This window comes from Leptonychotes weddellii, chromosome 1 (assembly GCF_054177405.1).
Source record: "Leptonychotes weddellii isolate Sample4059 chromosome 1, ASM5417740v2, whole genome shotgun sequence".
In the NCBI taxonomy this organism is placed as follows: domain Eukaryota; kingdom Metazoa; phylum Chordata; class Mammalia; order Carnivora; family Phocidae; genus Leptonychotes; species Leptonychotes weddellii.
In genome coordinates, this window is record NC_138369.1 from 76,210,515 (window position 1) to 76,236,309 (window position 25,795).

The following is a 25,795-nucleotide window of genomic DNA, read 5'->3' on the forward strand; positions in this document are numbered from 1 at the left end:
GAGATGGGAGGATACTTAATTTTTCTGTATCTTGGGTCTTTGGCAAAAGGTTCCAATTGTGTCATCTCTTCTGGACCTGATTTCTCTATGGCTGATAAATGGCATAGGTCTGGATGTAGGCATCGTTGATGTGGTATTGTATCCAACTGACATTTGCTGTGTTCACATACTCAAACTACTAAAATAGGCTGCTGGGTATAACATAGACACCTAAATATATGGGAGCCTCTAAGGGTATCTGTTAGAATTGCATCAGTCAGGATAGGCTAGATTATTCCACAGTAACAAACAGCTCTCCAATCTCAGAGGCTTAAAACAACAAAACTATATTCTTTGTTCTTTTTACATGGACATCATAGCTTGGCAGAGGGGTTTCAGCTCATTGTAGTAACTCAAGGAATCAGGCTAACAGAGCAACCAGTATCTTGAACACTGGCAGTCACTGTTCTAGAGAGAAAACAATACTCTGGAAGGTCTTTCACTGGTCTGGAAGTGACTCATTACTCATATTTCACTTGCCAGAATTAGCCACAAGTCTCTACCAATGGTAAGGGCCCAGGAAGTGCAATCCAACTGTGTGTTCAGATGGCAGAGAACTGGAAATATTTGACAAACATCGCCAATGACAACCACAAGAATCCTTCTTTCCGCATTGTTTATTTTTAACAGAGGCATGAGGCACTGAGATGTGACACTAGCAGCCTTCAAATACCATCTCAGAGTGACAGCCTGCAGGGACACAGGGCACCAACAATCAGGAGGAGGTCTACAGAAGAGCAACACAATTTTAAGAGACCGGTGAGTCTGGTGGAAAAAGGAAGATTAGAAGAATTAAATATGTATAGTTTGGCTGAGCAAACCCAGTAGGGAGCAACGGTGGGTGGTAGAAGTGGACACGGTAGCACTCTAAAAATATTCATAAGATGTACAGGATCGGAAGGGAGAATTATTCAGCATGAAAAACAGAAAGTAGCACTAGATATTGTAGAGACAGATATGAGGAAATAGGCTCTGATATCATGAAATTAGACAAACTGCTGACAGTATAAAGGGAAAGAGATAGAAGCATTATGGAATACTTTTTAGTTGAGAAGATAGGAAAAGGAAAGTCCAATGGATAAGAATTGGATGAGAAATAGAGATGTCCAGGGATGGAGATGAAGAGCATGTGGGGCAAACCTGACCTCCTACATTCATGCTAAAGATTTCTGACTGCTAGCCAGATTCCAACTTGAGGGAACAGGATAGAAGCAGATACATCCTCTTGATAACACTTCTAAGAATTGAAGTTTAACTAAACCATGGAATACTTCACAATGAGCCTAGTATGGGAACATTCCAGAACCTAGCTATGAATAAATACATGGATTACATTTGGGGAAAATTCCTAACATCCACTATAATATAGTTACTTAAGGTACTTCTGTAAAGATTTTAATATTTTTCCAAGTCTAGAACCATAGGTTTTAATATGTCCAGGACTAACACTGATACTGAGGTACTAATAGGTCTTCTCAGACTTTCCATGCTGTCATGGTGGGTGTTTCAGAGGTGGCGAAATTTAGATTTATGTCTTCCCTTCACTTCTTTGCATCCTCACATCAGAGGTTTGCCTCTCTTATTTCAAAAAGTTTAAAACTGAAACTGGGGAAGGTGGGAGTGGACACCTTTAGATACCTGAGTATGCACATTTGGGGAGCTTCCTAACTGGTTTCTTACTAGTCATTTCTGGTATTACTATGAGAAGAATTCAGTTATTTACATTTTTCTAGCTTGTTTTCAAACAGAAAGGATGAGGAGGGTTATTTGTTTGTTTCTGTTTTTGTTTTCCAGATGAAAACTTCATGTCTTCAGAGTTAAGAGATTCTAATGCACACCTCCTCATAGGAGTGAAACAGGGATCAACTCACTTCAGAAAAACACAAAACTAAACTGACCCCAAAATTTCTAATCTTTGGGTTTCTTTTTTTTAAGATTTTATTTATCTGACAGAGAGAGAGGGCACAAGCAGGGGGAGCGGCAGAGGGAGAGGGAGAAGCAGGCTCCCCACTGAGCAGGGAGCCCAATGCAGGGTTTGATCCCAGGACCCTGGGACCATGACCTGAGCCTAAGGCAGATGCTTGACTGACTGAGCCACCCAGGTGCCCCTAATCTTTGGGTTTCTTAAGAGTAACTCTGCAAATAAGAGAAGAAACAGCAAGGACAATGCAGATGTGTTACACTAAGAAATTTTCTCCAGTCATTCAAAGCCAGAAAGAGTGATTTGCGTGACATCAATTTGTAATGATTTCTTCATCCACACTATTTAGAAGGAAGAAATTTACCTTCCTAAATGCCAATTACTACCTCTACCCTATGATATCAGTCTACCCCATACCTACCCTAAGTCCCCAGATGGACAATTATATCCTCTTTTTTAAAATCAACTTTATTGAGGTATAATGTGTATATAGTAAACTGTACCCATTTAAAGTGTATAGTTTGATGAGTTTGACAAGTGTGTATACCTGTGTAGCCACCAGCAAAATCAAGATAAATAACAGCCTTGACTTTCCTTTAGGAAACAAACTATTTCTGCTGTTTCTGAAGACTTAGATTTGCCTAATGTAGAGGAAAGGGAATTTTCAGTCCAGATCGGTAATGTTGAGAGGGAGTGAGGAGGTAAGTAAGGAGTGATTTCTCTGCAACTGTAGTTCACTACACTGGAACAGAAGGTTATTAGCCCAATGGAAAAAAGAAAAAGCAAAGTTGGGGGAGGGATCAGGAATGTGGGAGTGGGAGTGGCCGTGATTCCCAATTTGCAATATTAAAGAAGTAGTCTGGCAAGCCTCCCTTGAAAAGGTAAGACTTGGAGGGAAGGGAGTTACCCAAGCTGCTCTCAGGCAGCAAGGAGTTCCCCGCAAAGGGGACAGCCATAGGTCCTAATGTAGGAAGGTACCTGGTATATTCAAGGAGCACAAGGAGACCAGTGTGGCTGGAGTGTGGTAAATGAGAGGCAAGTAGTAGGACAGAAGGTCAGAGAGGTTTTGGAGGAACCAACCTATATAGCCACTGGAGAACTTTGACTATTGTTATTCTACCATTTATAAGGGAGCATGGAAGGAGAGCCTGGGGCCAGCAAGGTCATTAGCCAAGGAAAAAGTGGCAGGTATGTAATAGTCGTGGTCCAAGATCCAAAAAGATGGAGCAGCAAAGGCTTGCTGAAGGGATGAATGATTAAAGAAGGCAGGCTAGGGTGCCTGAGTGGTTCAATGGGTTAAGAGTTTGCCTTCAGCTCAGGTCGTGATCCCAGGGACCTGGGATGGAGCGCCATGTTCATCAGGGCTCCTTGTTCAACGGAAAGTCTGTTTCTCCCTTTCCTTCTGCCCCTTCCCCCACTTGTGCTCTCTCTCAAATAAATTAATAAAATCTTTTTAAAAAAAGAGAGAGAAGAAGAAAGCAGACCAGAAGAACACAGAAATTCTAGGAAAGAAGCCAGGAGGCCCAGGAGACATGAAATTGTGTTGCTGATGCTCACAGCGTAAGTTAAAGAAAGAAGCACTCCCTTGAGCCACTGATAAAGGAATGCAGAAAAGTCCTTTCCCAACCTTCTCAAAGAAGTAGCATTTTACCACCTCCCCTAAATGAAGAGTATAAATAAAAGAAACACCGCCTACCCACATCTGAAAGGTTGCCAACTCCTGTTTTGTAAGAATCCCAGGATCTTTTCAGCAAGGGGCTGCATTCTAATCTCAAAAGGCACTGTGTTGTTTTCACAATTTCAACCATTTGGGTCCCCTAAGCTTTTGAGCCAAAATTCCATTTTCAAATGAACACCTCAAATCCAATTTAAAAAAAATAGTCATCTGATAAGTCTATCAAAAAGAGTAAATTCCTCAATGCCTTACTGTCAGTGTCAAAAAATTGGTTTCTTTTCAGTAAAACACAGAATTGCTTTATTAGTTGAATACATAAAAATGCCACAAGATTTATGTTCTTTCTTCAACACATGCCTGGGTAACTCCCATTAATGGCAAGACTTGCAACAGCTCCCATAAGAGAAAAATAGATGCTTCTCAGGGGTAAGGCAACAATAAGCAGCAGAGACAGCCAGTGGTCATCTTGTTGATTCTGCACGATCTGCTTGCCCTTGGCTCAGATTCTCCATCTGGCTAATGGGTATGAATTTTGCGCTTTTCTGTCCAAAAAAGTATAGGATAACTAATGAAGGGTTCATACTAATAGCTACAAATGCACTGACCTCAAACTACGTATACAGCATTAACTAAGTTCTTACTGCTCAAAATGTGGTTCATGGACCAGCAGTATCTGCATTAATTAGGAGCCTGTTAGAAATGCAGAACCTTGGGCCCAGTGCCTAATCTGCATTTTAACAAGATCTCCATTTTGCACATTAAAGTTTGAGAAGCACAGTGATAAGTTTGTTTTAAATCTAATTTAATCCATGTGGTAGACAAAAATCATCCCCATTTTACTGATGAAGGAGTTGAGTTTCAGTCCTGACATGACTTGCTCCAAGTCAATTAAAAGGTAAAACCAGGATTCAGACTCAGGTATATATCTGGTTCCAAAAGACACATGCTATTTCCAATAATACTTCACTGCCTTATGATACATGTGGTCATGAGAACAAGACTGAGGGAGGAAATAAGGGGAAATCTTCATGTTTTACCTCATCACAATGTTTAAAATGAAAGAAAAAGGCCACCATGACCATGTAGAAAAAGCCATTTGAGTGTGTAAGAGAGAAATATGATATTAATATATGCCAGATCTAGTAGGAGAAACTGTAATTTAGGAAGAAAGAGAAGTTTTGCAGAAGATCACAAACCAAGACTCTTCCTCCATCCCATGTATCTTGTAGAGTAAAAGGACATACACACACACATACACACACATGCACACACACTTTCCTTAAGAAAACCAAATCCTGCTCAGCATGAATATGTATAATTAGATGTTCCCTGGGAGTGAGAAGTAGTAATTAATTCAGTGTTAAACATCACAATCTATTACTTGAACTCCATAGCAACCGTGGTTGCCAATAGAAGGAAAACAAAATTTAGAGCCTATTTTTAAATGATTACACTGAAATTTTTGAAAATGTGTAAAAGCTGACACTTGTTATTTTTAGGCTAAAACAATAGCCATCAACTCAGGGAGTAAAGTAGGATGCCAATAAATAAAGGCAAAAGGAAGGGAATCTCTTCTGAACCAACCAAAACAGTTATGTGGACAGACTGATTCTGACCCTGCCCAAAGCATGAGCCCAGCTGCTCACTCTGGGAGAGAAAATCGTTCTTTCAGGCCAAGAAGAGATACATTAATAATTTCTTGAAGCACAGTCTTTGTAAGCAAACTGAACTAGATTTGAATCTTAGCTTGTTATGCAATGTGTTTCCTTAGACAAGTTGCTTACTTCACTTGGCTTTAATTCCTTCATCTGTTACAATGGGAAAAATAATAGATATTCCATAAGGTCCCTAAAAGAATCAGTGTAAAATGCCCAACACAGGGTGTTGTAGATTGGGTTTCCCTGGAAGCAGATTCTGAGTTTAGTGCTCAGTGTATTTATTAGAGAATGCCCCTGGCATCAACATCTGTGGAAGGGAAAGGAAAAGCAAGATAGGACAGATGAAGGTCCAACAACAGATTTGGCTGACCTCCACGGGAAACTCTGGAGCTAACATGGCCTGACAGAGTTGTGTGACATGGGCTGATATGGCCCGGACATTCATCCCACCTCCATCGGTCAGTCAATAGACAGGGTGCTCAAGAAAGGACGTGACCTTGGGTAAGGGGGTTTCTCTGCAGCTGAGTCAGTCCCTGAAGGGACTGCGAGCATTAACAGCAACTAGGCAACAAATTCTCTGAAGGGGGATCTGGATGTCACATCTCTATATCCAAATACACACTACACAAGTAATGTTGGTGTTACTTCCCTTGCATATGTAATCCTTACAAACAGCTCTTACTAATAGAGATTCTGGTGTCCAGAAGAACCCCATTATGATTAACATTCTAAAAATTTCCCTTCTTAAAAATAACTTTTAGTACTTCCTTAGATCCTGAGGTCTGGGGCTCTGAAACCCATACTCATCTCATTTATAATAATAATTATAATTATTATCGATAATTCTGTGAGGTAATGTTCATCTCCATTTTACAGTTGAAGAAACAAGTGAAGAGAGTTAAGTAGAAACAGCTCCAACAAGCAGTTGGGAATGAAAGGACACTATATTGAATAGGTAGGCCTGTAAAGGCACTTCTTACCACACCCTGCTGTGCCTGCTCAATGTTAACTCAGTCTGTCAACGATTAAACAAAGTGTCAAGGGAGCTGTGCTCCCTTTCTTCCCATTTGTTGAGATAGGTGACTCATGTATCTTGCCAACTCACTTAACCTTTATGCTACAATGTTCCCACATTTCAAGTGTAATGAACCCATGTCTCACCCCACATTCCCCCTAAGAACTGCAAAAGAAGAGGTGGTTAGATTACAGGACCTCTAAAGCCCCTTTCAGCTTGAGAATTCTCCACCCATAATCCCACCTCTTAGTTGATGGCTTGTAATACACTTTGAGGCGAGTTTAGGATAAAGGACTAGATCAGTTATGGTTTCTTGATTGCAAGCAATAGAAACTAGTTTTGGCCAATGTATAAAAAAGAACATTTGTTGGAGAATACCAGGACTTTAGGGAATCAGTGGAAGGCTGGAGGACTGAGCTTGGAAACTGTCAGGACTACATAGCCTGGGGCTAGCAACCTAGAAGGGAGATGTCTCATTGCAAGAAGACTGGACAGATGCTGTCCATTCTGCTAGGGTAACCATGTGATGAATGACTCTCAAATACTCCTTCTACCCTTTGTCACTCACTCAAGATGGAAGGTCTGGAGAGAAATCATTTGTTGGATGCCCCATAGCTATACTAGAGAGGACAGAGAGGACATGATCCCTTTGGTTTCCACTATCGATGAAGGCACATGGAATATTTCTCTCACCAAGGCTACACAGACTGGGGGAGATTTCATTTCACAAGAGAAAACAGGTATATTTGGAAGGGGGAATGTAGCTGTGCACTACAGTGCAAATTCCCACACTTATTACTGCAGCTTGCTCACTCAGTCTTATGTCCACAAACTAAATCAACTTTTCCTTGCTATTCTTATGCTGTTCGAAACCTTTCAGGATCATTCTTCTCAGATTCCTAGGTTTCTCCAGGGATTCTTATACCTCCCATTTATGGCTGATAGACTCCTTTGGAAAATAGGAAAACTTGATAATCAACCCTGAGTATCTCTTCAAGGGATTACCTATTCCCTCATTACTAAAAGAAGTGTAATATTAAATTACATTTTCAGAAAGTAAGAAGGACTTGGTAAATATTCCCATGATCTGGGGAAATTGCTATTTTACACATACTCCTAATAACCAGGGCAGGGGAAGCCAATTAATTCTCAAATCCTGTAAATTCAGAGAAACTGGATTTACAAAACAAAGTAGAAGTTAATGGAGCTGATGCATCAGTAAATTATGCAAAATAAAGTCTTCTTTTTTTCAGGTTCTAAAGTAAACTACTTACATTTTTAACCTCCAGTCAGGCTAAAACAAAAGTATTTCCTCATACCTCTGTAGGAATCCTACCAGAGTTCCTTTAGAGGATTTGGAATCTGGTTACTTGTCAAGAAATCCCAAAGATGGATTTTTTTTTAAAGATTTTATTTATTTATTTGAGAGAGAGAGAATGAGAGACAGAGCATGAGAGGGAGGAGGGTCAGAGGGAGAAGCAGACTCCCTGCCGAGCAGAGAGCCCGATGCGGGACTCGATCCCGGGACTCCAGGATCATGACCTGAGCCGAAGGCAGTCGCTTAACCAACTGAGCCACCCAGGCGCCCCCAAAGATGGATTTTTTTAAAAAAGCTTTTATTTACTTATTTGACAGAGAGAGAGAGAGCACAAGCAGGGGGAGCAGCAGAGGGAGAAGTAGGCTCCCTGCTGAGCGGGGAGCCCAATGCCGGGCTAGATCCTAGGACCCTGGAATTATGAACGGAGCTGAAGGCAGATGTTTAACTGACTGAGCCACCCAGGCACCACCCAAAGAGGGATTTTTATTGTTCCTTATGCTGGTTGCCCTGATCCTTAGATCAGCACAGACCAATGACTGTAAGTCTAGCTATAGCTCAAATGGATCATTTTTCCAAAGTGATAAATTAACAAGGGTTAGAAAATAATCAATTTATTCTTCTACTCCTTACATATCGATCCTATTCCCACATTCCCACATAATTCAGAATTCACTAATTTAACAGGGTGGAAAGAATTTGACCTTGAGTTTGCTGTTCAGCTATCAAGGATAATGTCTTTGTCTGCCTTGGGGAGTTGACTGGCTTTTCTAACAGCACAGAGATCCAAATGCCTGCCCAGACACAATTTTAGAGTCAGCAGGTACCTTGTTCACATAGATGTAACACACATCGAGGTCACTGCCTCACTTTTGCAGTCCCAGAAAAATCCAGCTAGCTAAAAGATCATTTGGGAGTATTGCTGTTTCATATGCTTCAACTTGTTATTTTCATCCAGTATTGGATCTACAACATAATTTCCCCATTTCTCAGCAAGGAGGCAGTAATAAGTGGCCACTTACACATCACAAGTTTCTTTATGCAGGAAAAAAAGAAGGAAACTAACATTTATTAAAAACCTACTATGTGCCCAGCATCATGCTAGGTACTACTCTACATATCATTCAACCTCCATTGCAACCCTGCAGGATGATACGTTATTTTCACTGAATGGACATTTGGAGACATTAGTAATTTGCCCCAGATCCCACAGCCTGTAATTGGCAGAGTTGTATTTGACCCTAACTCCATCCCTCTTGAGCCTTCCACTACAGCACAGTCAGCAAGCCACAAGTTTGACAGCACCAGAGTTCAGAAATCAGCCTCTCAGAGACTGTCACATCAATACAGATGCCACCACTATGAGTTGTTGGGATTAAAATGGGACATATGTTCTGAATACAGACAGGGTCAAGACTTTCATTTTCACTGAGCACATGGCAATTAAATACCTTCCTGAAAGCACATGATGGAGAATGAGCTTTGGAGCATCACTGAGGCACTTTCTAATGAATGCAAAAATGACTGGAGTTGTAAAATCATGTTGCAATCACACCCTCTCTAAAAGTTAGGCATGAAGGCCAAGTTGCTTTCATCAGCCACATTGCAAAATATTTAAGGATAAGCACATGTTGCGGGGTTTCAATAAGACCAACATCAAAACTATATTCTGTTTCCAGTCTGGTATCACATGTAGCAAGCCAGATATTTCTTTTTTTTTTTGGAGGGCACACGTGATCTTGTTACTTGGTGGCGTGTAAAGGGGCAGAGAATGATGACAAGTGAGAAAATTACATAAAATAAAATGGGGCATGTGGGTGGGCCTGGGGGTGGTGCTGGAAAGGACTGGGGGGCAGGGTCCCGGGGGCAGGGTGGGTCTACATCTCCTGGGCTTCGGGCCCCTTCTCCTTGACGCCGTTGGACATGGCATTGCTGCCTTCGTGCAGACGCTTCACCCGGTAGGCTTCGAAGTGGATGCTGCTGGTGATGTCCTTGATGTTCTGCATGTGCGTCCTGATAAGGAGGTCCTGAAGGTAGGCAAACTCACAGTGGGTGGTGTTCTCAACTTCGATGGTGCCCCATTTGGTTTTCCGTCCAAGGATCCTCTTCCCACTCACTTGGTACTCGTGGTCACTGCCCACCACGGCGAACGGGATCATCTCTCGGAACTTCTCATTCACCAGTCGGTCCTCCGAGTCCTCATCAAACTCCTTCTGGGGGTACACTTCGATGCCGTTGGACAGCAGGTCCGCGGTGATCCGCTGTTTGAAGTAGACCCTCTCCTCCAGGGTCAGCGTGTCGGCCTTGGCGATGACAGGAACGATGTTCACTACTTTGCTGAGGCGCTTCATAAACTCGATGTCCAGGGGCCTGAGGGAGTGGCCGGTGGCGGGGATAAAGTACAGGCAGCAGTGGACGCGCGTGTCCAGGATGCGCTTCTTCCGGTTGATGTTGACCTCCTCCTGCAGGTACTTCTCGTACTGGTCGTTGATGAACTTCATGATCCGCTGCCAGCAGTTCTCATTGTTGATGTGGTCCCCAAACCCTGGTGTGTCAATGACTGTCAGCTTCATGCGGACGCCCTTCTCTTCAATATCATGCGTGATGGACTTGATCTCAATGGTCTTGGGGATGCGTTCCTCCGAGGTGGGCTGCACCGACTTCCGGCTAATTTTGGACTTGAAGAGGGTGTTGATCAAGGTGTACTTCCCCAAGCCGCTCTGCCCGACCACCATGATGTTGAACTCGAAGCCCTGCTTCATGGCCTTCCTGCGCATCTGCTCCAGGATGGAGTCGATCCCCACATAGCCGAAGTCCGCGGGGGCCTTCTCGTTCCGGGGCGCGGGCGCCTGCTTCAGCCCGGCGTCTCTGGGGGTTTCGGCCATGTCGCCAATGCAGCCAAGAGCTGCCTCAGGGGCCCAGCAGCTGAGTCGGGCTGCGCCGGCCGCCGGCAGAGAGCACGGCCCGCCCCCAGATATTTCTTTTCTTTATTTATTTAAATGAAAAAAAGAAATGGAGGCACTGATGTGCACATTGGAACTTGTAACTAGATTGTAAGGTCTGGATATAGGAGCTACTTCACAATTCTTTGGAGCTCTTTTATCAGCACAGAAAGGATATACAACAAATTCTTACTGAATGAATGAATGAGATCCCATTTCCTTATTCAGAGGCCAGAGGACAGAATCCAACACTGCCTAAGAATCTTTAATATGCTAAGCTCTCAGACTAAGCTTGAGTCTAGAAGACAGAAAACCTGACTTCTACAGCTAACTAGCTGGGTAAGTAATTCAAATTCTCTGGTCTTTCCTACTTTATTTATCATATGAGAGGTTTGAAAGGCCCCATTTAACACCATGACTCTATGATTCTATGAAACAGAATCAGTTATTCAGACCACACTTACTCTCTGATATCTTTCTTGTTATCCAATAACATAGGAGTTTGACAAAAATGTGGCTTAGAAAGAAATGCAGAACTCAAAATTTAAAAAAAAAGAACAAGGATCAGGGCATCTGGCTCAGTCAGTTAAGCGTCCGACTCTTGATTTTGGTTCAAGTCATGATCTCAGGATCGTGAGATTAAGCCGCAGGTCAGGCTCCATGCTCAGTGTGGAGTCTGCTTAAGATTCTCTCTCCCTCTGCCCCTCCCCCCACTCACGCACACATGCTGTCTCTCTTAAAAAAAAAAAAAAGAAAGACTACCTAGATCAAAAGGCAGCTTGATGACTCTTGAGTATGTGGACAAAGGATGGAATTCAAATCTTTAGTGGATGCCAGTAACTTTTGCACATGTGATGTGACCTGGTGCCTAGCCTTATCCTTTAGTTGGGTATGGTGGGAAAGAGGGTAGAATTGCTGAGGTTAATTCCAGTCAGGGGTCTGATCAGGTCTTTTAATGTGTCTGGGTCTCAGTTTTATCCATATTTAAGTAGGTAAGCTTGTGTAATCTTCTCTCACAGGAAAGAAAACAGCACATTGTATAAGCGAAAGCAGATTAAGCAGAGGAACCTCTTCAGAAGAAAAACTTTCCCCAGTTATTAGGTGTGTCCACTTCCTTCTTGTATGGAGAATTAGAGAAGAGAGAGAAACTAGAGAAAGAGACAGAGTATCCTTCCTCTCATTTCTAGGGTACCTTGGATTTGAAGAGCATCTTTGGTTAGGGATCTGGAGTAGAGAGCAAATTAGGGAACAGGAAGTAAGATAGGCCTGATGTTCCTGAAAATTTCTCATAGCAGCACAGAATCTTGAAATCTTGGTGAGACCACCCAAGTGGAGCCTCTAGTCCTATTCTCATGGAACGTGACACTTGAACTTCTACTGTCAATGGAATATAAATGAGCCAACTGGCTTTGCTGAAGCAGGACCTGGTGAGGGACCCAGGAGCTTCAGGAAACCATGAGAGATCTATCCTGAGACTCCTTAGGAGCTTTTGGTGTCCTAGTATTCCAAATGTTATCCAGAGTGAGAAATAGGGACCATGTGAATGGTTCTTGCAGCATATTCTTAAAAATGATCCTTAGAAATGGCAGCTAAAATTTGGCAAAACCATTTTCACTGTTTTGAGGCCTGATCAACAAATAAAGTGCTAATTTTTGTGAGTAGTCATTTCTAAGGTAGAGCTTAGTCCCAAGAAGAATGTGAGAATAAATAAATATGTAAGAATTCATTCTTTTTCCTACCAGTGTTAGCTGCTTCTTGGTCATGTCCTGATTTGCCTTGAATACAGTAATTTGAGTATTAGCACAAAGTTCAAGGCAGGCTAGGATGCATCTACTCTGTGAAGGCTTATGTTAAAAGTAGTCATAAAATTCTTCCCCAGGCTGATGACTGTGATTCAGGTCATCGGAGAGAGGCCCAGCCAAGGTCCTTGGTCTTCGTAAAGGCTATAACACACAGTGAACTCTTAGTCATTTCATTCGATATTGCCCAGTCTACAACAGCACATCCAAAGGCACAGGCCATCTGTTCTTAGCATGGCAGTTGATAACCAAAGCATGACCCAGAGCCCAGACCCTATGCCCTAGGTCTTTAATGGACATTGTGTGAACTAGAAATAATTTTAAAAAATGCAAGGGGCACAGAGAAATTTATGATAAAAGCAGAGAACTCCATGAAAGCTCTGGTAGAATCTATATTTAAGTATTTTCACTGCTGAAGGAAAAAAAAAATGCCTGAACTGATATTCCTGTAGACACTAAGAACATCCCAAATCCCCAGGATAGAGACATGCACACAGTAGGTGCTCAATACAAGTCCTGGATTTGCATGAATAAGTAAGTGAAATGAGTGAGTATTTTAGGGAGTTGAAGCAAGATAGATGATCATGGGCCCTGGAGTCTAATTCTAATTCATTCAAGCTATATGCTGGGTAAGTTGCTCCATTTCCTTCCCCTGAAAATAGGGGCAATAATACCTATTTCATGGGGTTATGGATTATGATGAAATAAAATTGTGTGTGTGTGTGTGTATGTGCACATATATGTGTCTAGAAGAATGTTTACCTTACAGCAGATAGTCAAAAAGTGTATTTGTTTGGTTCTTCAGGGCCTAAGGGAGCTCTAGAGAATCTGGGATCTTTTAGTTAAGAGTAACACAAATGATTAAAAGATACAAAGATGAGGACAGTTGGTAAATTAGAAAAAAGAACATTTATGGATCATTTCATAACTTAGAAAGGTTCAAGCCAGAGTCACAGAAAGTCAGAGTGGGTTGAAAGGAAATTTAGAGAAGGCTTATTTGTGCTTTTATAGATTAGGGCTCAGGGGACAAAGATGTATTTGCCTAGATCGTGCAGGACTAACCCCAGTTCTTCTGACTGTGTTCAGTTACTTCTACCACCAGTTTGCATGCCCATTTTAGAACTTTAAGTAGGCTACTTTTCATCCAGTCTCTTACATCACGAAGTTCAGGTAAAAGGAAAACCACAAGATGAACCTGGGAGAAAACAATACCTGTTTTCCCTGAGGTTCAATGTGTGCTTCAGTCTCTCTAGCTCCCCTGGAGATGAGCTCCCTTGTACCACTAACTCACTCAGAATTGAGGAAGATGAAGTAAATGGAAGAAATTCATGTCACCTGTTCTTTAAGCTAACATCCTTCCCTAAACCTTATCCTAAACATTGTTTTTATTGAACAGGGCCATCCATTGATATCTTAACAGCCACCCCCACCCTGTAAATGTAAACACACACAGAGGTACTGTATACCCCATCACATTAGGACTTCTGAATGTCTCTTTCTTAGACACCTAAATCCAATGAGCTCTGTGTCTCCATAAACAGCCTGAGTTTTTTCTTTGTTCCTATTCTTGGGCTTCACTATTCTTGAAAGATTGTTCCATGTAATTGGAAGTTATAACATATGTTACATTTCACTTTAAAAGGGAAGAATTTGATTATTTATAATCACCAAGATATAGAATATGAAAGCAGTCCAAGTATTCATCAATAGATGAATGGATAAAGAAGATGTAGTATATACATACATCATGGAATATCACTCAGCCATATAAAAGGAGGATGTCTTACCATTTGCGACAACATGGATGGACCTAGGGGTATTATGCTAAGTGAAATAAGACAGAGAAAGACAAATACCATATGATTTCACTTACATGTGGAATCTAAAAGACAAAACAAACAAACAAAAAGCAGAAACAGACCCATAAATAGAGAACAAACTGATGATTGCCAGAGGGGAGGTAGTGGTAGGGTGGGAAAAATGGGTGAAGGGCAGTGGAATGAATAAGTCACAGGGGAAAACAGGCACAGCAAAGTGATAATGTAACAGTGATGTATGGTAACAGATCGTGACTACACTTGCCGTGAGCGTAGCACAATGTATAGACTTGTTCAATCAGTATGTTGTACACCTGAATCTAATTTAACATTGCGTGCCAACTATACTTCATTTTTTTTTAAAGAAAGTGAAGAATTTGAGTTATGTTGAGGAATTCTCCTATGGGATTCAAAAAAGATGCAGCTAAAACTTTAGTGTCAGAGATACATATTTGAGAGAAGAACATGTCTCAGGATGACCACTTTAGAAAAAACACCATCAAGCCTGATCAGCCCAGCTCCTAATAGCTTCTGTGTCCAACCACAGACATTGAATTACCTAAAATGTATTCTAGGAAGAAACCAGACTTTGCCTTGTAAAAATGATCTATTTATTCCAAAACTTCCTGGCTTTGCCAGAAATGGAAACCTGCTTTACTATACATATGACTTTAATGTGCATATTATATGTATAGGTTAATGTGCTTTATATATATAAAACAAGACACATTAAACCAAGTGGAAAAAACAATCAATGGCTGCTATAACAGTCTCATGGACTCATCTACAACAGCAGCCTCTAGCCTTATTTCATTTGTATTTTTAGAAAACAGCAGCAATGGACAAATAGGATATAGCTGGTAGCACAGCTAGAAATAAAATATTTTATGATTTAAACACAAGAGCCATAATGCCAAAAAAAAGCAAAATAGAGGAATGAATCAAATCTAGTGAATTCCCATATCTTTGCCACAGTGACTATTAAGTTTTAGAGTATTTCATTTTAGTCTTGAGACTCATTTCATGATGTCATAAGGAACAATGTTGAGTTGGAACTGAACTGTTGAAAAGGGGTGGCTCTTCAAGTTGGATCTGTAATAGAGACACCTGGGAAGTTAATAGGATAAAATAAGATTAAACATAATGCTGACCCAGATTGGAGCATGGCATAAGCATAGAGCCGTCCTACAACAAATCTTGCAGGAGCTGGGCTGGTAGCTTTGATGGTTTTCCTAGGCCAGGAACACAACAGATTGCAAGAAAATACTTTATGATATGCACCTTTCAACCAAGGTGAATTAGAGACTAATGAGCTCAGTGAGGGAGAACGAAGTAGAACCAAGTAGAAGCAACGATTAAAAATGGCCCAATATAGTAAATCATATATATGGTGGTAGCATCCTGATAAGGCTAGGGCAATCTGTATTGCTCAGATTCTAAATCTGCTTGGTGTAATTTTCTGATTGCTTTATCCTCAAATATTATCCCCCCTCAACTCATTTTTTTTATTGAAGTATAATTTACCGGCAATTAAATGCACAGATTTTAAGAGTACAGTTCAATGAGTTTTGGCAAATGTATATACTTATATAACCAATATCATAATCAAGATATAGAATATTTCCACAATCCAAGAAAGCTTCTCCCTGTACTGATTTCTATCACCCAAACTTAGATTTGTTTCTTTTTAGTTCATATAAATGGAATCATACAGTATGTGCTTTTTTTATTTTGCTTTCTTCAGTAAAATAAAGTTTATGATTATTGTATACATTCATAGTTTGTTCTTCTTGCTGAGTGGTGTTCCATTGTATGAATATACCATAATTTGCTTATTTATTCTTACACTGAAGGATATTTGGATTGTTTGCAGTTTGGGCTATTATAACTATGATATGAACATTCTTGTATAAGTCCTTGTGTGGATATATGTTTTTTTCATGGATGAATATGAAGGAGAGAAATCGTTAAGTTCACACATTTTATTCTTGAACTTTTGTTCTGATTAACCTCTTGGTAATCTGGATCACATATTTGAATGCTTTTTGCTGAAAAGTTTGGTAGGTGATATGTTTCTGAGAAATGGTTTATTTCTTGAGAACTTAAACAAATATGCCTTTGTTTTTTATGTACATAGATAATACACTTTTGAATTCCATCTCCTCTCTCATCTACTATCAATGTCGTTGCTCTAGACCAGGCCTTATCATCATTCACCTGGAATAGTGCACCTTGAAGTATCTTTACAGTATCTCTTCATCATTATGATCCCAGTGCCTGGCACATGGCCAGAGGTTAGTAAATATTTGGGAAATGAAATGTGTGCTTCTGCTGAGTCACCTAAACTTACATCTCACTGGTACAGTTTAGTTACTCCCTCTTATCCACAACCCAACCTCATCAGCATAAGGTGAAAAGTTATGAGCCAGGAATTAACATTCAAATCCCAGATGGAGCTGACATGGCAACAAATACAAAAAAAAAAAAAAAAGATGCCAGAATATTAACTACACAATCCTATAAAATGATATTGTAACTATACTATAAAAACAACAAATTAAGGAGTTAAGAGCCCAATGGGACATTGCTTGACAAATGTTGAAGATACTAAGCTAGAATAAATCAAAAGTTACACCCCTTCACAAGAGGATCAGGAGAAATTGGTTGGATTTATGTGTCATCTGTTGTTGAAATAACTTCATACACATCACTGCCATTGGGACTGTTCACCAGCAGAATGTGATGATGCATTTCAATGAAGCCCCAGATGATAGCTTTTAGAGGTGGAAATTAGCAGATCCTATGTGCATGCAAACACACACACACACACACTGAAATTCAAAACTATGAAAGATTCTGGCAAGAAGTATTGGCCATCATTTAGATTTACTTTGCTATACAGGCAAAAAAACAAGTATCTTATAGATCTTTTCTCTTGAATTAAGTACGTGTTTAGAGCTTAGAAGCTCTAAGCTTGGAAATTAAAATATGGCTACCTAAGGACCATATCCTTCTCTGGATTTATGTCTTTGCTACAGTGATTCCTTCCCAGGTATTCCATCCCATGCTGCCCTCTTTTTGACAAGTTCTTTAACACTCTACATCCAGTTCATTAAGAAATCCATCTACCTTCAAAATATATCCAGAATATTATGACTTTTCTCCACCTTTCCCCTAGTGCAAGTTACCATCATCTCTCACCTATATTACTCTAACACCCTTCCTTCTGGTGTCCCTGCTTTCATCCTTGTTCCTTTACAGCTTGTTCTCAATCTAGCTGACAGCATGATTCTTTTAAAAGATAAGATAGATCACTGGTACTCTATTTCCCACCAAACACTTTGCCTCCTACCATTTCACTTCTTTACACCCTCTGCTCTTGCATCTCAGGCCTCCCTGATATTCCATGAACATTCCGGGAATACTCCTGAATCGTAGAACTGTGATAGTATTTCCCTCTCCTTACTCTTACTTACCACTTTCCAAGTCTTTTCTCAAAGGTCATCCTTCTGATAAAGCCTGCTCAGACCACCCTAATTAAATCCCAGCACCAGCCTGCCCTCCCAATTCTCCTTATACCATAGTGCTTATCACATTCTCTCTGTGTACTTATTTATTACAGATGTTATCTGTTGTCTCTCTTACCTAGCCAGTTCCCCTTGCCTCTTCCCAAAGGCAAGCTCCACAAATTCTCATCTATTTTATTCACAGATTATACCCCAAGTGTGCAATGCTTAGCATGTACTAGGTACTCCATAAGCATTTGTGGAACAAATGAATAACCTTGCATTAGATGCTTCTGAAAAATGAAGGTCTCCCTTGAGGTCTTCAGCATGGAGAATTTAGAAAATATATTGACAGATACTGTTATAAGCACTGTTGCATGTCAAATTTTAAATTTTATGTAGAACTCTAGGTAAAAGTTATCTTACCTGGAAATAGAAGGCAGCTTTTAAAGGAAGAAAAATCTAGTTTTTCTAGCAGTTCCTCTAGTATATTACATTGTTAGATATTCCTCAAAAGTGAGAACAATAAGTTTTTCTTTACCCTGCAAGAAAAATGCTGTCATGTTCTGGCACAGATATTTCTCAAATTCAGTGGTCCATGCCACATGGGCCTAACGTTGTGAGTCCTAGAGGAAGGGATTATATATCATGCTGTTCAAGCACTGACACTGTTCTAAGAATTTATAGCATCATATCTAAAACAAAATGTGTGCTTCCCACATATTCATCTTTCATATACTACTACTACTTGCAGCTAGATATTATTTTTTCTTTAAATTGACATATTACAAAATTAAGTATATCTAAAAAACTGAAGCTTTATATCACTACCACAAATGGAAAATTAGTACCACTTGTCATAAACAGAAGAGACAAAAACATACATACAATGAAAATTTTAAAGTTATTAAATTCCAGCTCGATACTATTGCTGGCCCAATGCTTTGAGTTTGCGGTCTTTTTTATCTTTTTTGAAAATGAAGAACATAGATGGGACACCTGGATGGCTCAGTCATTAAGTGTCTGCCTGAGGCTCAGGTCATGATCCCAGGGTTCTGGGATCGAGCCCTGCATCAGGCTCCCTGGTCAGCGGGAAGCCTGCTTCTCCCTCTCCCACTCCCCCTGCTTGTCTTCCCTCTCTCGCTGTCTCTGTCTGTCAAATAAATAAATAAAATCTTAAAAAAAAAAAAAAAAGAAAATGAGGAACATAGAATGTTAAAAAAGATATGAAAATATATAATACCAAAACAAAAGTTAAGTTTCTTTTTGACATTATCAGTAGAAAGAGAATTTTAAGATGCATCTCAGTGTGTGATTCAGTATTACTCAAGACTATGCCCAGATTTCCCCTATAATATTCTTTTTTTTTTCCAAGATTTTATTTATTTATTTGACAGAGAGAGAGACAGTGAGAGAGGGAACACAAGCAGGGGGAGTGGGAGAGGGAGAAGCAGGCTTCCCGCCGAGCTGGGAGCCCGATGTGGGCCTTGATCCCAGGACCCTGGGATCATGACCTGAGCCGAAGGCAGACGCTTAATGACTGAGCCACCCAGGAGCCCTCCTCTATAATATTCTTGTGCCCCTTGTGCCATATGGTGGTTAGCATGGACTCTGGAGGGCAACGACCAGATTCAAATGTTGACCCCATCACCTACTGACTCCGAAGCCTTGAGCTAGAGACATAATCTCTACAAGTTTCATTTTCCTTCACCTGTGAAATGGGGCAAATAGTGCCTATTTTGCAGACTGATGTGACAGTTACATGATAGAATATGTGAAACCACCAACCAGATGCTTTAAAACATGACAGTTCCCTGCTGGGTCAAACAAGATTCTTGGCCTTTAATTTCAAATCCTCCCTGTTCAGGGCACCCATGAGTCCACACTGCCAAGGGTACAAAGTTCTCTTTAATAGATTTATGGCTTATATTTTGTAGCTGACATTTACATCAATACGTCATTATAGGTTGGGGGAGGGAGCACTTGTTGCAGATATTCTTATACAGCAAGCCCAGCCAGTTTTGAATGGAGACTGGCACTAAACGAAGGGTCAAGTGAAGTCACTTTGGGAACAAGGATGATCTTTCAGCTAAAAATGCCATTTGTACCAGAGGAGGGCTGGCCCAGCGTATCAAGATAGGAAACTCAGTTGGGCTGACTAGCTCAAGAATAATTCATCAAAATTGGGGAAATTTGCAAAGGTCACCACTGACTCATCAAGAACATCCAACATTTCCAATTCTCTACCCCACATTTCACCCCGATTCCTTCTTCCACTGTGAGGGTAGCATACATTCCAGCAACAGGAAATTGGCACTTGGAGTATATTTTCCCCATCTGTCCAAACGTAGGGGCAATTGGGGGCTGATGTATATCTTTAAATTCATATAGCTATTAAAATAGCCAATTAGAATTATTTGAATAATTCAAAGGATTTAAGTAGGAAAAGAAGAAATATCTGCAAATCAAGAAAGATACAATTGTTTTATTTCTCCATGAAACACCAGGTTTAATTCCACATTTTGGAAAGATGACAATAAATATTCATATGTTGGGCGCCTGGGTGGCTCAGTTGGTTAAGCGACTGCCTTCGGCTCAGGTCATGGTCCTGGAGTCCCGGGATCGAGTCCCGCATCGGGCTCCCTGCTCAGCGGGGGGTCTGCTTCTCCCTCTGACCCTTCCCCTCTCATGCTCTCTGTCTCTCATTCTCTCTCTCTCAAATAAAAAAAAAAAATTCTTTAAAAAAAAATAAAATAAAATAAATATTCATATGTTTTGCATTTTTTAAAAGATAAAAGCTAGTGAGAAAAATGCAAACTACAGTGAAAGTCTGTGGTTTAAATTCCCTCTTTAGATTTTATAATAACCTTTATCTTCTTGCATTTTCTCCCTTTATTAGTATCACGGGACAGCCAGATTTCATTATCTCCTTTTAAATTATGTTTCTTATTTCTTTGTTTGGCTCATTTACTTATTTAATCCTTTAGATGTGGATTGATGAGGGAGGGGTAGAAAAATGAAGACAAAGAGAATCTTTCTGTGCCACCTCTTACGAGAGAAGTTAGATTTTATTTTCTTATTTAGATTCCAAGAGAGGCTTCATTAGGCTTAAAGGTGTGGGTGGCAAAGAAATTTTTCTTTGAAGGAAAAAGGGCTTATTCATTCAATAATTATATCTGTGAGTAGAAGAGGAAAGGATCACTAAACAAACAAAAGTGCTAAGATAATTAACTATTTGGGAAAAAAATCAAGTTAAATCTCTTCTTGCCATAGAATAAAAATAAATTCAAGATGGACTATGATTTAGGGGCACCTGGGTGGCTCAGTCATTAAGCGTCTGCCTTCGGCTCAGGTCATGATCCCAGGGTCCTGGGATCAAGCCCCGCATCGGGCTCCCTGCTCTGCGGGAAGCCTGCTTCTCCCTCTCCCCCTCCCCCTGCTTGTGTTCCTGCTCTCGCTCTCTCTCTCTCTGTCAAATAAATAAATAAAATCTTCAAAAAAAAAAAAGATGGACTATGATTTAAATGTAAAAAACAAATACATGAAACCAAAGATATAACTGATTGTTGACCATAGGGTGTAAAAAGAAGAAATCACAATAGAAAAAATAATTACAGATTTGTAAAAATAAATAAATAAATAAAAATAAAAAACAAAAGAAGGAGAAATTATTATGAGCAAATAATACATATAAAGTGTTCCTATTAAATAATAAGAGAAATATTTAAATCTCCTTTGAAATTGGCCAGAGGACATAAACAAATAATTCAATGAGGAAATAAGAATAATGAATACAGAAAATAAATTCTATCTCACTAGTAATGAAAACAAAATGATGGTTCTGCTTCTGGTGAAGATGGGATAAGCAGATTCCACCCTCCTCCTGCTGCTAATTACAAATAAAACCCTGGACCAACATAAAGCAACGATCAAAAGATGCTCAACGGTGGAATCAGGAAGATGGTTGGGCTACTGAAGGAGAAGGACTTGACGGTGAGTTCCCCGGGGTTTATTTTTGTCTCATGTATATCTTGGTCTGGGTGCTGAGCTGCCTGCAACACAGAACCTCCAAAGGGTACAGTAAAAAAAATAATGTCCCAAGAAAAGTCCGCTTCCTCTATCCAGAGGACTGAGAAGAGAGAGGCCTTATAGGATGGATCCCTGTTACCCTACCTGCCCTACTAATCCCACAAAAGCAGCAGCTTCCTCCTCAGCCCACCACACAGCTGTAGCGTATAGGCAGTGTCCCTTTCTTTGCCTCTCCCCAGGGAGTACATCCACCAGAGTCTTGGCATGGGGGCCCAATCAACTCACTCCTCACATGGAGCAGATGCCCCCTGGTGTGACAGCTGCAGATACAGTGGAGTGGAGCTCTACAGGACTATCCACACCCTCACTAAGCAAATGTAAGCAGAGGCAACATCTCTCTTCTTCCCTCCTCACCCTAACGAGAGAGTGGGGAGAGGATGCTAAGAAGAGGAAGCTAGAAAGGAATCACTTATATCTGTGTGTGAAGTCCCAGGTCACCCTGAAGTGGCCCATGCATGAAACCAACCGGAACGAACATGGCAAATGCTCTGAGAACTGAATTATGGTATCAAATATCACCCAGGTTTCAGGTTGTCCTCCAGGTAGTGTGCACAAGTGGGGCAGACCAGAATTGCACTCCCAGAATAGAGGTGGGTGGGGGATAGGAGAAATAGGTGATGGGGATTAAGGAGTGCTCTTGTGATGAGCCCTGAGTGTTGTAGTGTTGAATCACTAAATTGTACACCTGAAACTAATATTACACTGTATGTTAACCAACTGGAATTTAAAAACTTAAAAAAAATAAAGGCTTTAAAATGAAATTGGCGTTTGAACCACAGCCCTCAGGATCACAGATACAAAAACTTCACAAAACATTAGTAAATACATAAAAGAATAATGTATCATGACCAAGTGGGGTTTATTTCAGGATACAATGTTGGTTCAATACACAAAAATGAATTAATGCAATCTGCCATAGTTATAATCTAAAGGAGAAAATCTATATGATCATTTTGATTGAGGCAGAAAAAGTCTTACAAAATTTAACTCCCATTCCTGCTTAAAATTTTCAGGCAAGTAAAAAACAGAAAGAAACTTCCTCAACGTGATAAAAAGCATCTACAAAACGATGTACAGCTCAAATCATATTCAATGTGACAGACTGGATGCTTTCCCCCTAAGATCAAGAATAAGGCAAGTATGTGTACTTTCACCATCCTTTCCAACATAAGGACATTCTAGTTTGTGTGACAGAGAAAACAAAATAAATATAGTTTGGAAAAAAGGAAATAAAAATTTTCCCTTAGTGACTGGTGGTTAGGCAAAGAGTTCTTAAGTATGAGATCAAAAGGGTGATCCATAATAGAACTGATAAATTAGACTTTATCAAATGAAATACTTTTGTACTGCTGAAGGCATTGTTAAAAGAAGATACAAGCTACAAATTGGGAGAAAATATTCGTAAATCAAAATGGAGGTTTTTTTTCCACAATGTAAATTCTAAGGTAGTCTTTAAAGATCATATGTATAGAGACAATATAATACCATGGGAAGATGCTTATAATAGAATATAAAATGAGTTTAAAAATCAGGGCACAAAACTATATATATATATACACATGTATTATATATGAGTATATTCATATTTTATGTAGTTTATCCAATTTAATATATATTTAATTACTAAAATTTGACAAACATATTTATTTGCATTTGCATATAGGTTATATATTATCTTACATATTTTATTTTATATGTCAATATATTAAATGTCTCTTTTACACATTTATATATTTAAATATACATACATTAATATAATGTTGATAGTGATTATTCTGAGTAGTGAGATTATAGGTTGCCTTTATTTAATGCTTTATATTTTTGTCACATTTGGGAGCATTTTCATGTGTCACATATGTAAACATGTAATAGTATCATAATCAGAAAAATGCTATGCCTTGAGAGTCAAGAGACCTGGTGGCTAGTCGCTGTGTTGCCACTAACCAGGTAACCCCAGGCAAACCGTCAAAACCTTCTCCTTCTCAGTTCCCTTACATGTTGAAGGAGGAGTTAAATGACGTCATTTCAGGGTTCCCCGCTCTGTTATTTCACAGTTCAGTTAGCAAGCATGCTTGAGACACTATACGAGGCAATACAAGATAGAAAAGATGGACTTAATCTCAAGGACCTGAATGTCTCGTCAGGAGGAAACAATGGTCTACACATATTAATCCATCTAGCTTGAGGGAGAATCTGGTGAGTGCATGAGGGGTTAGCGGAGGAGAAGCCACATCTGGCAGGGTGAGCAGAAACATTTTCATGAAGGAGTTAGCATAATCAGCCTTATCTCTTCCACTCCCAGTTCAGCTGATTTTCTCCTCTATAATTTTCTCAATTGGCTTCCAATTTTATTCCATTAGTCGTTTGGATCATTATTAGTTTTTATTTCAATTTCCTCTGCAGTGAGCCCTGTCAGCAGCCAAAGAGTGACATAAAACCAGTGAATTGGAATCCAAAAGAATAAATCGCAGCTCAGTTAACAAATATGCTGGCTAAATGCCGGCCTCAGTAGGAAACAGTCAGCCAAAATATTTATCAACAGGATTTTAATTCTACAGTTTGATTTAAATTTCTGCTCAGCTGAGTGTGGGGTATATCTAGCCGGTTAACTCCAGAATTCTAAAGGACCTTCAAAGCAGCGAGACAAATATTTGTGTTAGTATTTCAGTTGCCAACTTTAGATGGTATGGTTCTTGAATACCTTCAGACAGCACCCTGAGTCCTTGGCAACCCTTTAAGAAGTCCCATAGTGTGTTCATTATCTAGCTTTTTGTATTTTGCCACTTGAATGCCCTCACATCCGCAGAGTGGGCTTCTAGAACACAAATTCTGGCTTGTAAATGACCTGGGCTTGGGAGGAATGCACTTGGAGTTGCTTTCCCAGTAGTAATGATACAAATAGGCATTCATACTATCTCAGGAGGGCCTTCTGGTGTGGCCATTTATCTGGATATGGGGCCACTGACTATGTCATCCCCTTGGGGAAACTTCTACTTCTCAAGAAGTAGGGTAGCTTCCTTTCCACCTTTTCTGCTGACTCCCTCCTGCCTGCACCTGCATTATGCTTCTGAACATAGTTCTTCCCATCACTAGCTAGTAAGGAGGGGAAATGTTGTCCTTCCAGCTCCTGAGGGAAAAATGTAGCAGCTGCATCACCCTGAGCTTGGAATGGCTAGAGAGGAACCATCAAATTACTGCACTGAGAAGGGGAGTTAAGTGGTGTCACACAGGGAAGTACCAGAGCTAACAAGAGTATAGGAAATCAATTTTTGGTTCAGATTCCCATGAGGAAGTGACTGCACCTTCCCAAAGGAATATAAACTCCCCCTCCTTTCACTGCCACCAGGCAAAGAAATTCCTACATAGGAAGAGAACATAGGGTATTTAGATATGCATAGGAATAAAGGCGAAATTATATCACTACAAATGTTTAGAAGTCATCCATCATTGTAATGGACATGGAGATACACCACCCAGATCTTTCTTTAAGGAAGGAGTTGTCACCCCTGCAGTTGGGAGTGCTATCAACAGACAGTCCTCAATATCAGCGTCTTTGGAGATCACCTCAGCCCCAGAGCCAGCTATACACCATGGGGTAGGAGACATTGTGATATAAAAGCGAAGGTGGTTTCCTGCCATGCTGGGAAGAAATAAAAATTCTGCCTGGAGGGGTATATATATAGATAGATATAGATATAGATAGATCTATACATAGATCTGTATCTAAAAATTCTGCCATATATATAAATATAAATAAATATATATATACATATATATATATATATTAGAGAGAGAGAGAGAGATACTGAGAAAGAGGGAGAGAGGGGTGTTGAAACACAATTTGAAGTCTGCCCCATGCCTTTTTCTTCAAGCATAAATAGAATGAAAACCTAGATGGGCTAGGGGCCTTCTTAGAGTACCCCTGACCAATTTAGGCTACCACAATAGAATAAAAATAGAATAGCATTTTGAATGAGAGGGGAGGGGTAAAAATATATGTTTCGGCTTCCCAGTACCTA

At 40.1% G+C, this 25,795-nt stretch overlaps 2 protein-coding genes across 2 annotated transcripts in view; both read right to left on the reverse strand.

Moving 5' to 3' along the window:
- The window catches only part of CPNE4 (copine 4), a 323,229-nt gene that overhangs the window by 229,779 nt on the left and 67,655 nt on the right, over positions 1 to 25,795 (reverse strand). The gene's annotated exons all lie outside the window — the stretch shown is intronic.
- Positions 9,375 to 10,580, reverse strand: LOC145722592 (septin-9). Its single transcript, XM_081826202.1, has one exon. The coding sequence runs from the start codon at positions 10,506 to 10,508 to the stop codon at positions 9,501 to 9,503; it is 1,008 nt and encodes a 335-aa protein (XP_081682328.1). The 5' UTR covers positions 10,509 to 10,580; the 3' UTR covers positions 9,375 to 9,500.